The sequence below is a fragment of the Pseudophryne corroboree genome, chromosome 6 (genome assembly GCF_028390025.1).
Source record: "Pseudophryne corroboree isolate aPseCor3 chromosome 6, aPseCor3.hap2, whole genome shotgun sequence".
NCBI lineage: Eukaryota > Metazoa > Chordata > Amphibia > Anura > Myobatrachidae > Pseudophryne > Pseudophryne corroboree.
This window is the reverse complement of record NC_086449.1, coordinates 60,784,124-60,798,454: the sequence shown is the minus strand read 5'-3', so window position 1 is coordinate 60,798,454 and position 14,331 is coordinate 60,784,124. Positions and strand designations below refer to the sequence as shown.

At 47.1% G+C, this 14,331-nt stretch overlaps 1 protein-coding gene across 1 annotated transcript in view; it reads right to left on the bottom strand.

Annotated features, from left to right (window-relative positions):
• LOC134934246 (venom factor-like) overlaps positions 1-11,775 on the bottom strand; it is a 144,081-nt gene extending 132,306 nt beyond the window's left edge. The window contains exons 1-2 of the mRNA XM_063929725.1: positions 11,698-11,775; positions 9,876-10,012 (exon numbers count right to left, since the gene is read on the bottom strand). Of these exons, the coding sequence (XP_063785795.1) occupies positions 9,876-10,012; positions 11,698-11,775 (215 nt within the window). The remainder of the gene's footprint in view (positions 1-9,875; positions 10,013-11,697) is intronic.
• Between the last annotated feature and the right edge of the window lie 2,556 nt (positions 11,776-14,331).

Sequence of the window (14,331 nt, the reverse complement as noted above, 5' to 3'; positions counted from 1 at the left end):
CAGGCAAGTCTGAGAATACAGCCGCAAACTTGCTAAGTTCACAGAGTAGCAAAAGAACCTCAGCAAGTTAAACGACTGACTCCAGTTTTACTGCTAGGTCTGGATTGGCAGAGTGTAGTACCAAACCCCAAGGCCTATTTGCAGTAAGCAACAACAAATACAAAGCTACACAGTACTGGCTAACTTTCAGGAACTGACTAACCAACAAAGATTCAGCAGCATCTGCTTAACCTGAGAAGAGGCCTTATATAGCAGGTGCTGTCCACGCCCCACTCAGACCTCACAGACTGTGAGCACAAAAACCAGCACCGGATCCCCTGCCGTGCACAAAGCCTGTAACCACTGCACAGCAAAAGACCCGAACCGGAGTATCAGCTGCGCTCAGGCCACTCCGCTAGCACTTGTCTCCCGGTTGCCATGATGACGTGGCAGCACAGGGCAGGAGACCCTAACAGATAAAGGATGAAAGGTGGTGTCTAGTATCCAGCTGTAGGGTATTTTAAGGGTAACATTCCGGTGTTAGTTAGGAAAGGATCGCTCGCTCCTGCGTATAGTTATGTACAGAAGTAGATTATGAACATTAACTGTATTTGCTGTAAATTACACATGCGGCTGGAATCCAGAGGATACCTCCCACCAGAGCAGTTGGGGAAGGACATTTCCTACCTATTCAAATCCACCTATGACCTTTGCTGTAATGTAGAGACATATCCCTGTGTCCAATGAACAATGAGATTACAGTGACCATTGTATTGTTTTGGATGAAGTGAATAAATAGAGCTTGCAGCAGGCTTGGTCACACAAGACACTAAAGGCTTTCTCCCGGATAGCTGAGATTTGGATCCAGGTTGCGCTTGCGAATGATTCCCCACGTATGTATATTCTCTGTAGCCATTATTCTCTGTTATTCTGTTTAGATTTCCTTGTTAGCCTGTAGAGTATAACTTGTACCTGTTTACCCCTTTTCTCTGAATAATCCACTGTGGTGTTAGAGTCCAGTGGTTTACCACAAACAGTGTTGTGTTTTCATTTTCCTGCCTGGGCTTTTAAAGTAGATTAACTTGTTTAACCTGTTTTAGATTAACCTGCATTGTTAAGGTGTATGCACTGCGGATACTTTGTATCGCCAGTGCTATTTAAGGTTTAAAGTATAAACATATCATTACATTGTTTCATTAATAAGGTTTACAGTATTTCAATCCGTGTGCGTACGCGCCGCGTGTGCATCGCGCCCACAGCACAGCGTCTGATACGCTAAGTGCGTATCCATACGGTACTCAGTACGCAAATAGCGTACTTAGTCCGTAGTGTGTGTAATAAGTCTAGCGGCCATAGCGGCTCCACGGTAACAGTGTATAGCTTTATATTTTAAGATAATATTTGACATTATCAATCCCTTTAAAAGGATTAATTGAGACAGGGCAGTCGGACCAAATCCCCTGCTGTAATGACTTAGGGGGTCATTCCGAGTTGATCGTAGCTGTGCTAAATTTAGCACAGCTACGATCAATCACACTGCACAGGGACACCCAGCACAGGGCTATCCCGCCCAGCATGTCAGAGCTGCCCCCCTCCCCCCCCCCGCAGAAGTGCAAAGGAATCGCACAGCGGTGATGCCTTTGCACTTCAAGAGTAGCTCCCGGCCAGAGCAGCTTTAGCGTGCTGGCCGGGAGCTACTCATCACTACCCCAGCCAGCAGCGGCTGCATGTGACGCCACGCAGCCACTGTGGCCCGCCCCCCGTTCAGTTCGGCCACGCCTGCATTGGCTGGACCGCTCCCACGAAACGGCGGCCAAACGCTGCCGTTCCGCCCCCTCCCGCCTAGCGATCGCCTCTGCCTGTCGGCTCCGGCGCATGCGCAGTAGGGACCCGTTCGCTCGGCTGCGACAAAAATCAGCGAGCGAACGGGTCAGAATGACACCTTAATCCCCTGTTGTATTGTTCTCTCTGTATTGTATTGCAGCTGAGAACAATAGATGAAAGGCTTATGCTAATAAGCCTTGGTGCACCTAGGTGCAGCAGAAAAGGCTAGATGAGCGTGGCTCCATCTGTATATTGCCTAGTTGGTGACGTCACCAGTGACGGTGCTTGGAGATCACATGATCTGAATGAAGAAAATTGGAAGAAGACTCTTTTTGGGGGCACTCTATACTAATAAATATAACATGATACAGTGTAGATATATCCTAGAAAGAATTGTGTACCAGGAAGGAGTAAACACATTTATGGTTAATATTGATACTCCTTCCTGGTACACAATTCTTTCTAGGATATCACCTTCCTATTATCACTTCTCCAGGCCTAATACATCTGTCCCATGCTGAGGTAGTTACACCATACTTACTGACTTGGCAGCCCTCTTCTCCACCAGGTCCTCCGGCCCACCCACTTGCACTCTATTGGGGGCGGCAGAGGATGGGGAGGGGGGAAGCAGAGGCTGTATCAGGTATGCGAGAGCCTTGTCTACCTTTCCCGCCACCCGATTTTCGGGAGTCTCCCGGCCATACCGGGAGGGTAGGCAAGTATGAGTTACACCTGCACCCGCACTAGGTTACCTCCTACTTGGTTACTGGTGATGGCGCTCCCACAACTATTAACTTGGGTCGAGAAGGGGTGACTAGACATGGCCACAAAACCAACAATTTAGCCCTAACATAACACAGCAATCAGGACTACCCAGTTTATAATAACAAATTAACACTTCTAAACACTGTATTAGATTGTGGGAAGAATCTCGCTATATACAAGTGCATTATATTGCAGTGTTTAAGGCTCACCACTAGCCCTGCCCTGTCCTGTCTATTAATACAGCCACTGCCCCAGGTCCGGCTCCTCCCTGCTCTCTCATAGGAACCACGAATACAACTCAGCCTGCGGCCATCTAAGAAGCCTCTCTCCTCCCACAATGCCGTCAGCTCTCCATGCAATGGGGGTCATTCCGAGTTGTTCGTTCGCTATTTTTATTCGCTACGAAGCGATTAGTCGCAAACTGCACATGCGCAATGTTCGCAGTGCGCCTGCGCCAAGTAAATCAGCACAAAAGTTTGGTATTTTACTCACGGCGTAACAAAGTTTTTTCATCGTTCTGGTGATCATAGTGTGATTGACAGGAAGTGGGTGTTTCTGGGCGGAAACTGCCAGTGTGCGAAAAAACGCAGGCGTTTCAGGGGAAAACGAGGGAGTGGCTGGAGAAACGGGGGAGTGGCTGGGCGAATGCTGGGTGTGTTTGTGACGTCAAACCAGGAACGAAACTGACTGAACTGATCGCTATTTGTGAGTAAGTCTGGAGCTACTCAGAAACTGCTAAGAAATTTCTATTCGCAATTCTGCTAATCTTTCGTTCGCAAATCTGCTATGCTAAGATACACTCCCAGAGGGCGGCGGCTTAGCGTGTGCAATGCTGCTAAAAGCAGCTAGCGAGCGAACAACTCGGAATCACCCTCAATGACCGGCCTGCCTGACAGCAACACCGCAACTCCCATCCGCCCGCACCGCCGCCGCTGATGCTATGGCCACAAGCCTGGCCGCCAGCACCCTCATAGTCAGCGCTAGACGCCGCTCGCTGTATTTACAGCCGGCTCTGAGGCAGTGGCGGGCCGGCGTGACTGGAGGTGTATGCTCACTCAGGGGAACAGCAGCAGCAGTCTCCCTCAACGGCGGCTGCGGCGCTATTTATACTCTCCGCTTTGAGGCAGGCTCGTGCTGCTCCCCTCTTCCCGCCGTTTGCCCTGTGCAGTCTACTTTGACAGCTGCCATGCGCTCATGAGGCTTCTAGAGCCTTCTCCCCACTGTCTACCACATGTACAATAGATGAATGTATATAAGCAGGTTATACATTATGCACTTATGGCAAATGCCAGGAATGGAGGGCAGATGGGCTGGTGGGCCGGTATTCTCACACAGAGAGCTTGACCGCTCCCCTGGCCGTATCCATGGGATTGGGGGCGTGCCGCGAGTCCCTTCCCCCCTGACTTGTGGCATGCACCCATTCGCAGCACGCACCCCCATCATGTGCGCGCGTGCATGCATATGCAAGATGTCTACCCGCAGTCCGTCCATGCTTATGATGATTTTTTACCATTCTTTAGTTCAGATGAGCATGCACTCTATATACATAAAATTATACTGTTACTATTTTCTTAAAATGTCATATCTATACAGTTTTAGGCGTCTATTTACTAAGCCTTGGATGGAGATAAAGTGGACGGAGATAAAGTACCAGCCAATCAGCTCCTAACTGCCATGTCCCAGGCTGGGCTTATAAAATGACAGGTCGGCCTGGGAAGAAACGCCGGGATGCTCGACCCGGGATATTCCTTTAGGACCCTTTCAAACAAAGGCAAAATCCCGGGTTGATGCGCGTTCACGTGCAATAACCCGGGATATTTTTGCTAGTCTGAAAAGCGGTATTATTGTACTTAAGTCCGTAGTGAATATTTATCTTCTTGTAGTTTAACCACTTAAGGAATACATGCGGGGGGACGCCCAGCACAGGGCTAGTCCGCCCCGCATGTCAGTGCGGGTCCCCCCCCCCCCTGCAGAAATGCAAAAGCATCGCACAGCGGCAATGCTTTTGCAACTCAGGAGTTACTCCCGACCAGCGCGGCTCCTGCTGGGAGAACCTCTACGCTGCCCCGGGTTGCAGTGGCAGCATGTGCTGTCACGCAGCCGCCACGGCCCGCCATGCCTGCGTTGGTCGGACCGCGCTCCCTAAACGGCGGCTAAACGCTGCCGTCCAGCCTCCTCCCGCTCAGCGACCGCCTCTGTCTCAGAGGCGATCGCTGGGCAATGATGGCCTTCGGCCATCTGGCATGCGCCGGCGCACTCTGGCGCATGCGCAGTTCTGACGTGATCGCTGCGCTGCGATAAACTGCAGCGAGCGATCGGGTCGGAATGACCCCCACAGTCCAAATCCACTCACTATTTCTGTCCCTGTGGGGCAGATGTATTTCAAATCCGTAATGATTGGCTGGTGCTTTATCACCTTGCGCTTATCAATGCTTTATTACTTCTCCTGTCTTAATACATCTGCTGGTACTTTATCTCCATCCAAGGCTTAGTAAATAGACTCTTTAGCCTAGTACATGTCTACAAAGCTTCAGAAATACAAGGAAGTGGGGAGACATTTCAGAAGTTAACTGGTTAATCCCCCCCCAAAGAAAAATAAATACTTCAATGTCAGACATTAGAAGCAGCACTTGCTTTGTGTATATATATATATATATATATATATATTTGTAATAATGCTAAGTTTTTAGACTATATACACATATACAAGGTGATTGCATTACACACTGTCACTGCATCTATATTCTGTTAGTATGATGACAGAAGCAGGTTGGACGTGGACACCCCCATACTCACGGTCGTTGTGCATAGCACCCGATAAACCCACACAGCAGCATGAGACAGAATGCTCGGAACCTCATCATTCTGTCTGGCGTATGAGCTGCCTCTGGGTGTTGGCATTTTATAGACGACCACTCCAGGGCCTGGAGCCCTGACCAAACAATCCATTCAATCAGTAACTTTTGAGAGTTTCTGCAAGATAAGCTATACATATAGATAGAGATGGCTGAGAGATGGACAAATGTATATTGCAAAATCCGACCTTGCTATGAGATAACAAACAAAAGTCATATAGAAAGAGAGTGTTATATGTGTATGCAGGAAAAAAAATATTTTTACTGCTTTAAACATTCTAGATAAGTCGTGGGACTTTGGGGGTCATTCCGAGTTGTTCGCTAGCAGATTTCGGTCGCAGCACAGCGATCAGGAAAAAAACGGCACTTCTGCGTATGCGTACGTGGCGCAATGCGCACACGCGTCGTTCTATTACAACGAACGATGTAGTTTCACACAAAGTCTAGCGAAGCTTTTCAGTCGCACTGCTGGCCGCAGAGTGATTGACAGGAAGATGGCGTTTCTGGGTGTCAACTGACCGTTTTCAGGGAGTGAGTGGAAAAACGCAGGCGTGCGAGATAAAACCGCAGGCGTGGCTGGGGAAACGTAGGCATGGCTGGCCGAACGCAGGGTGTGTTCGTGACGTCAAAACAGGAACAGATTAGTCTGAAGTGATCGCAAGCGCTGAGTAGGTCTGGAGCTACTCTGAAACTACACAAAATTATTTTGTAGCCGCTCTGCAATCCTTTCGTTCGCACTTTTGCTAAGCTAAGATACACTCCCAGAGGGCGGCGGCTTAGTGTTTGCATGGCTGCTAAAAGCAGCTAGCGAGCGAACAACTCAGAATGACCACCTTTGTTCACTAAGATACATGCTCTGCCCATCGCATGTTTTAAATTGAATCTATATATCTATAAATTCCCACTCCTGATTTGAATTGTGACTGTAAGGGAATGGATTCAGCTAGCCATGATCTCCCATTGGAGCGCAGTATGAGGGGCATTTACTGATATCGTAGGATGTGAGCACAACTTTTAAAATCCTTTACTTCCATAATAACAGACAGAGGGCGTGATGTATCAATGTGGCCAAAACTCAGAAAATCCAGTTTTCAGAGTTTTGATCGCATTCCCATATAGACCAAGTTCTGGAATGTGATACATTCCGGAGCTCCGATCCAATGGGTAATGCCATTTTTAGATCTCGGTTTTGTGCGTGAGATGCGGCGACTAGGGTAAAGGAGAGGTCATTGGCTGACTGGAGAGGGCAGGAGGGAGCATGTAGGGAGATGAGGCTGGAGATGTAGGGAGCAGTGGAGTTGGAGAGGGCCTTGTGTGTGAGGGTGAGGAGTTTGAAGAGGATTCTGTAGGGGAAAGGGAGCCAGTGCAGGTTTTGGCGGAGGGGAGTGGCAAATGTGGAGCAGCGGAAGATAAGTCTAGCTGCAGAGTTGAGAACAGATTGGAGGGGAGCAAGACGGGACCGTGGGAGGTCAGTGAGAAGGTTGCAGTAGTTGAGCCGCACAGTGGGCCTCATTCAGATCTGGTCGCTCGCTAGCTATTTTTTTGCAGTGCTGCAAATGGATAGATGCCACCTGTAGGGAAGTGTATTTTAGCTGTGCAAGTGTGCGAACGCGTGTGCAGCCGCCCCGTACAAGTGCAGTTTCTGAGTAGCTCTGACCTTACTCAGTGCTTGCGGTCACTTCAGCCTATTCGTGTCCGGATTTGATGTCACACACTTGCCCAGCCACGCCTGCGTTTTCCCCGACACGCCTGCGTTTTTCCAAACACTCCCAGAAAACGATCAGTTGACACCCAAAAACGCCCCTTCCTGTCAATCTCCTTGCGAACGGCCATGCGAATGGAAGCGTCGCTAGAACCTGTGCTAAACATCGATTCAGTTTGTACCCGTGCATACGCATGCGCAGTAGTTCCCTGGTCTCAGCGCTGCAAAAAACGTCAGCGAGCGAACAGATCTGAATGAGGCCCACTGATCAGTATGGATTGTGTCTATATGGAAATGGGCAGAATTTTGTTTTCACGATAATTTCCATAATCCACCTTAGAGGTGGAAGGACGCAGAACTTTACAGTAATTCTGCATAAATCCCTTGCTCCATGTACAGTAGGTGGGACCATGATCAAAGAAGGTACAATGCACAAAGATACCATACAGTATGCTTTCTAAAAGGAAATACAAGTTTCTTCGGCAGTGTCCACAGGATAACAATGGGATATGATGGAGCGACAGCGGATTGGCACCAAACGATCACAAGCTTTCAGTCCTCACAGGATGCAACAGGCTCGTCCATATATCCCCACCCACTGGCTCAGGCAAATCAGGTTTTTTTTGATGTGGCAGAAGCCGGGCCATGGTCACAGGGCTGCTGTTCTAGGCAGCCTTAAGCTTTCTTATTTTATTTTTTATAGTCTTACTATGTTTTGAGCGATCTTTCTTAACAGCGTCTTATACGCATATTGGAGAGAGTCACTCCAACAACTCTACGCCGGGTCGCAACAACGCTTACCCACATGTACAGTGCTGTCTCTGCTGGCATCTGTGTCGGATGTACTAGCAGGTCCAGCAGACATTACCAGGCTCTGGCCAGAGCACGGGGAGAAGGTAAGGCATCGGTTCCACTTAGAAGGGGAATACGGACACACTCGCACTGTATTAGGAGGAGACTACCAACAGTGGCTGGTGCGCCGCCACCACGGGTGCTCCAGCGCTAGGCCTTAGGGATCATAGGCGCCAGGATTAGTATGAGGCCGTGATCCCTAGGGTTGATGTCAATAGCGGGGAGTCAGATGCTCTCCTGGTCGCCCCACAACTCAGTTCATGTCCAGCTTCCGTCAGTCTCCCGCCATGAACTGTTACCTCACTTCCATCTCAGACGCTACCACGAGGGGTCTCGGTTGCAGCATAGGCCACTGAATCTCTGTTCACTAATACGCTACCATGAGGAGACCTGATCGTTTACAGGCGTCTGTGACCAGGGCGTCTGTGTTCGCTTAAAGTCCCGGAGCAGCAGTGTACACTAGTAGCATCTGGTTCCTCTCAGCGTTTGCAAACGTATTGATCGAGCTTGGAAGTGAGGTGAGTCTCCCTGTATCCCACTCTACTGAGTATGGGCTATACAGCACTAAAGTTCTATCTGCTTTGTCAGTATGAATAGTTAAGTTAAGTGCCTATTGCATATGAGTCTGTGTACAATACTGTGGTTTTCTTCGCATTGCGTCTGAATACGTTAACATCTGTATAGAACAGAATTCAGTAATATGTACCTCTACATACTTTTAAATGTGTTGTAGTTGATAATAGGCTATATACTAATATATAACGTGACTGACTGCTAGTGTGATTGCTGACTTTTTTTATATGTTTCTCAGTGGTTTTCTTCTGGCCTCAATGCTGGTGCATAGGGTCAAATTAATATAACTTTCATATAGTAAAGAGATTACAGTCATAAATTGTGTAAACCACTGTGAAGGTGCTGATTGTTTATCATGTCTAAGAGTGGCAAAAGTGACGAGGGTACACTTATAGTAACACCAACACTCATATACATGTTGTTTGCATAAACTGTATTATCCTCTCTGATCTGGTACAGATCTTGTCCAGTTTAGCCAAAAGGTTAATTCCTGCAGCTTCGATATCAGAAATAGGTTCACTATTAAACCATACATGCAGCTCACTACATACGGTATGTCCCCTACAGCTTCTCTAAATAAAACAAGCTGATGAACCGAATGTAAATAAATCATCTACTTCACAGGATACACAGGATGATTCATCAGACGATGAAAGCTCTATATACTATACTTCGGCATATGAAGAACAGGTAAATGGTATCAACTCAGTAAGTAAACTGAATTAGTAGAGCAGTGAAGGCTAGTCTGTCCTTAGAGGCAGCAGAGCCTACGTTTAAAAATAAGGCATTTATATTTAGAAGTCCCAGAACAAAGTTGGGGCTCCTCACGGGGGCACCAGCAGTTATAAGGAAAGGGTTTGGGCTACACCCAATAAAAAATATAGAAATCTCAGTAAATGGGATTCCAATATCCTTTTCCAGCTGGGGACTGTCTGAAAAGGTGCCTTTTAAATATGCATGTCATTTTGATAGTGCAACAGTCTATATGGCCTCTGCCATCGATGTAAGAGGAGTAATGGTTTCACAAAACCATAATGTCTCTATCTGGGGCAGTCATAAGGCCAGCTCTGACTTCAGCTTGCATGAAAGCAAATAGCTGCTTGGCCTGAGGTACTGAAAGACATTCAGTACCTGGTTGGGAACAAGTGTCCCATATACGATCCACGGTTAGCTTGGTTTCTGTGAGGTGCTATAATTTATTAGCAAAAGCCCTTCATCTGCGGTTCTCTGTTATAATACAGAAAAGAACAGTACAGGTTCCGACTGTCCTGGCTATATTAATCCTATTATAGGCCAGGATAGAAGTGGCTCCATCTGTAGCTTACAAGGCAGCCATAGATGTGGGAAATGCTTCTGCAGCATCACCCTTAACTAAAGCTGCTTGCAAAGCTATTTTCCTTACAGGGAAAAGTCGATTCAGAATCAAAAAAGGTTCTGGGAACTTGACTTTGGCTGAAAGTCTCTGTGGAGTAGGGAAAAATAGATTTACAGGAGTCAAAAGCAGACTTCAGGAAGGTCATATCTTTTTCCCACATTTAATACCTATTTAGGAGTCTGGTTTTCGGCCTTGACAGTCATAAATGGAAAACAAAAGGATTGTAACAGCGACCAGAGGGCCAGCTGCCGAATCAGAGGATAAACCATCAGCAGGATGGTGCGGGCCTCATTCTGGGGAATACTCAGAGTAGGGGGATGACTTCTTCAGGTGGCACAGGCAGATGCCGGAGTGCAAGAAACGGTATCTTTAGTTTCTCCTTTCACGAAGCAGCCTCCTCGAAGGATCTTTTGCTCCAGTTCGTCTCCGGTAGAGGCGAAGGCAGGAGTTTAGAAAAAAATCAGTCCACAAATTGCTTTTGTCAGACTGGGCCCCACGGGCCTGCTGGCTAGGGCACTGGCCTCCTAGGCAAGGGGTTCAAGTCCCATTGGAGGTGGAGTTTAGTGCAGCAACCATCTCATGACCAGAGATGATACATTCCGGTAACCCATGCACAATGGGGGTGGGGGTGGGGGGGGGGGGTGTTCAAAACTGTTTTCATACAGTAGGATACTCACTCCATTCTCTAAAATCCTAAACAGATAAGTTTGGGTACCACGGTTCATATGGAGATGTTGCGCCCCATAGTTTGGGGTAGCCAGGAGAATACTTAGTGTCCCTGGATAGTCATGTTTGCCTATAGGTTTCTATGGCATTGCCATCAGTGTTATCTCAAGGTTTACTATCCTTCAGCAACATGGCAGTTTTAGGCCTTACCCTTTGAGTTAGCCACAACCCCAGAGTATTTACCAGACAGTTTTATCCCCACAAGTAGGGGATAAGAGAATTACCATACTTTGACAACCTCTTTTCCTGACAGGATTTTGTGCTATTTCTAACAGATAATAACTTGTCTACAGAGGCATGGTTGGTGTTTTAATGGGCAAAGTCATGTCTGGTTTCGTCACAACGGATTACTCACGATGGGGTTTTACTGAATTCAAGTCTGCAGGAAATATTTACTTTGAAGCAAGGTATTCAAGGTACGGTAAGGAATTGGGAGTTGTTACACAGTCAATAATATAATTTCATGCAGTAATGCAAATGATGGGGTGATGGTGTTAACTTTCGACATAATGAAGTGTGCACAATTCCACTCAGGACTTCTGCAGCATCGGATTATATCTACAGCCGAGTCACACTGTAGATGACCAGTCTCATCTGATGTTGGAAGCTAAACAGTGTTTGGTCTGGTTGGTGTTTGGACAGGAAACCACCTGTAAATATCAGGTGTTGTAGGTGGGCAAGATGGACTGAACATGGTACTGTCAGAAGAGGTAGGATGGTCTTTGGCCTAGTGGCTACAGACATCCCATCTAGACAAGGGATGTCCTTCTGGATATCAGTTTGGAAGATCCTGACAATATATGCAAGTCTTCAGGGTCACTGTCCACAAGAATATGATTCTAGGGACTATTGACCACACAAGTAAGTTGACTGTTAATAAACCTGTTAACAGTTCGGGCCATATACATGGTCTTGATTCAGGCAAAGGACATTCCTAAAGGAAAACCAGTCCAGATCCGCAGGGACAAGGCAACGACAGTAGCGTACCTCAACTTTCATAGAGGAACACGCAGACAAAACAGCAAGGTAGGAGGTAAGTCACATACAAGAGTGGCTAGAACTCCATCTTCCAGTCTTGCCCGCAGCATTTGTCCGGGAGTTTTAGCCTGAGAAGTGCTTCTCATTTCGACACACCATTCAGGTAAACGAATGGGCTCTACACCCTAAAGTTTTTTTCAGACTCAGGTACATGAATAGGGTTGACACAGAAGATCAGGGACTGATCTTTGTGCACGCTATTTCAGGAAAATTGGATTTTTATTTCACTTATGTGTGTCTTCCAATCAATTCTGCTTGTCAGGATGGTGAGGAAAATATAAGGTAAGTGCCGTGATCTAATAGCTCCGGCTTGGCCCAGAAGGCGTTGGTACAAAGATTCTCAGAGAATGTTGATGGATGTTCCACTTTTGCTTGCTCAACGCCCAGCTCTACTGATACAGGATCCTGGTTATCACAGACATCTGGGTCAACTGTCTTGGACGGCGTGGTTCTTGAAACCTATATCCTGAACTCAAGAGGATTCTCACAGGTAATTCAAACAATGTTCAGAGCAAGGAAAAACCTCCTCAGCTCATATTTATTACCGAATATGGGGTATTCATTGGTGACAGTGAAAGAGACTTGGACCCGACATTTTTTGGAGTTTCCAGAGTCCTGCCATTCCTTCGGACAGGAATGAATAAGGGTTTTAAGGTGGCTTCCTTGAGAGTGCGAGTGTTAGCATTGACTGTATGGTTCCAAAAGTAAATTGCCAAATTACAGGATGTGCGCACTTTTTCCAGGGAATGCTGTGCATTCATCCGCTCTTCTACAGCACATGGGACTTATGTTTAGTCCAGTGAGTTCTCAAAGTTGCCCCATTGGAACCACTTAATTAGGTGGATCTAAAATGGTTGACAGCAAAAGTACTCTGTCTACTGACTACAGCATCAGCTACGAGAGTATCAGATGTAGGAATGCTGTCATGTCATTTCCTATTTCTGGATTTTTGTATCCAGATAAAATAGTTCTCAGACCTAGGTCTGGGTATCTTCCTATGGTGGGGTTTGAATCCCACCTTAATGAAGAAATTGTAGTCCTGTCTTTTCAGGTAGCGGGATTTTTTCTGCGGGAGATGTGTCGCTGGACGTAGTCCGGACATTAAGGATCTACGTGGATCATACCAGTGCCATCAGAAAGACAGATTCTCTCTTTATTCTCTATGGATTTCATAAGAGAAGATGGCTGGTTACTAAATAGACGCTGGCTAGATGGCTTTGAATGATGACTTCAGAAGCATAATCTCAAGTGGATCTCCCTGTTCCGGCTAATGTCTCTGTTCACACTACTCGGAAAGGTAGGTTTTTCATAGGCAGCACAACATGGTGCTTCAGCAGAACTGATTGGTAAGGTAGCCACATGGTCTTCCATTAACACATTCAATAGACATTATGCTTGGATACTTTTGCCTCTCATGATGCTGAATTCGGGCATAAGGTTCTCCTGTCCAATCAGGAGCATCCCCACCACTAAAAATTGCTTTGGGAAATTCCATTGTTATCCTGTGGATAACCTGTGGACCCTGCCGGAGAAATATATACGTTATGGTGAGAACGTACCATTGATAATGGTATTTATCCTATGTCCACAGGTTCCACAGGGATCCCACCCTGACACACCTGATTTGAAGATCTTCGTACTCACTAAACCTCTTCCTTCTTGTATGGAAGGGTGTGTATGTGTGTTCTTCTCGCCTGAATAGGGTTCTTCTACATAATGCTCCTGCCTAAATGCTTTGAAATCCAACTGATTTGCCTGAGCCAGTGGGTGGGGCTATATGGACGAGCCCACTGCACCTGGGAGGACTAAAAGCTTGTGATCGCTTGGTGCCTATCCGCTGTCGCTCCATCCAGAGGCGTCACTCACCTCTGTGACACCCGGTGCGGCAGTGAGTATAAAGGGGGTGGGGCTTTACGGGAATGGGCGTGGCTTAAATAGGGGCGGGGCTTCACAGGCTGAACCCGTTTTTAGACTATTGCAGGCACACAAAGGGGCAGGGCCTTGCGAAGGGGCGGGGCTTTGCGTCCCGACACCCGTTTTTATTTTCCACTGGGGGGTGTGGGAGGTGAGGGCTGACTCCCGGGAGGTGCTGTCCCTGCAGTGCTGGCTCCTACACAGTGACAGGAGCCAAGTGCTGCACATAATATAACAGTGCAGCACTCGGCTTCTGTCACTCTGCAGGAGCCGGCATTTTGGTGTCACCCCTCGGCGGGTGACACCCGGGAGCGGGCCGCACCCCCCTTGTGACGCCACTGGCTCCATCATATCCCATTGTTATCCTGTGGACATAGGAGAAATTCCGTTATCAACGGTAAGTTCTTACCGTAACGTATATATATTTGGCCCTTGAAATAAAGACAGCTCTAATCATCCCATCTTTTTGAGTTATTACAGTATATGACACATGCCTGAAATTACTGATGGGGGCATGGATTCTCTGTCCATTCACTTGCAGATCTGTGGCAGAGTTTTATTTGTCTGTGAGCAGGATGGACAGTATCTAATTGGGAAGGTTCATCACCCTGTGGTTTGTTAGACTTTTCACTTGACAACTAATTATCACAACCGAACATGTTCTCTGCTAAAAAGTGTATCAGTACATGATGTCTCAGCTGTGAAAACTTAATTTATTGTACTCTGAT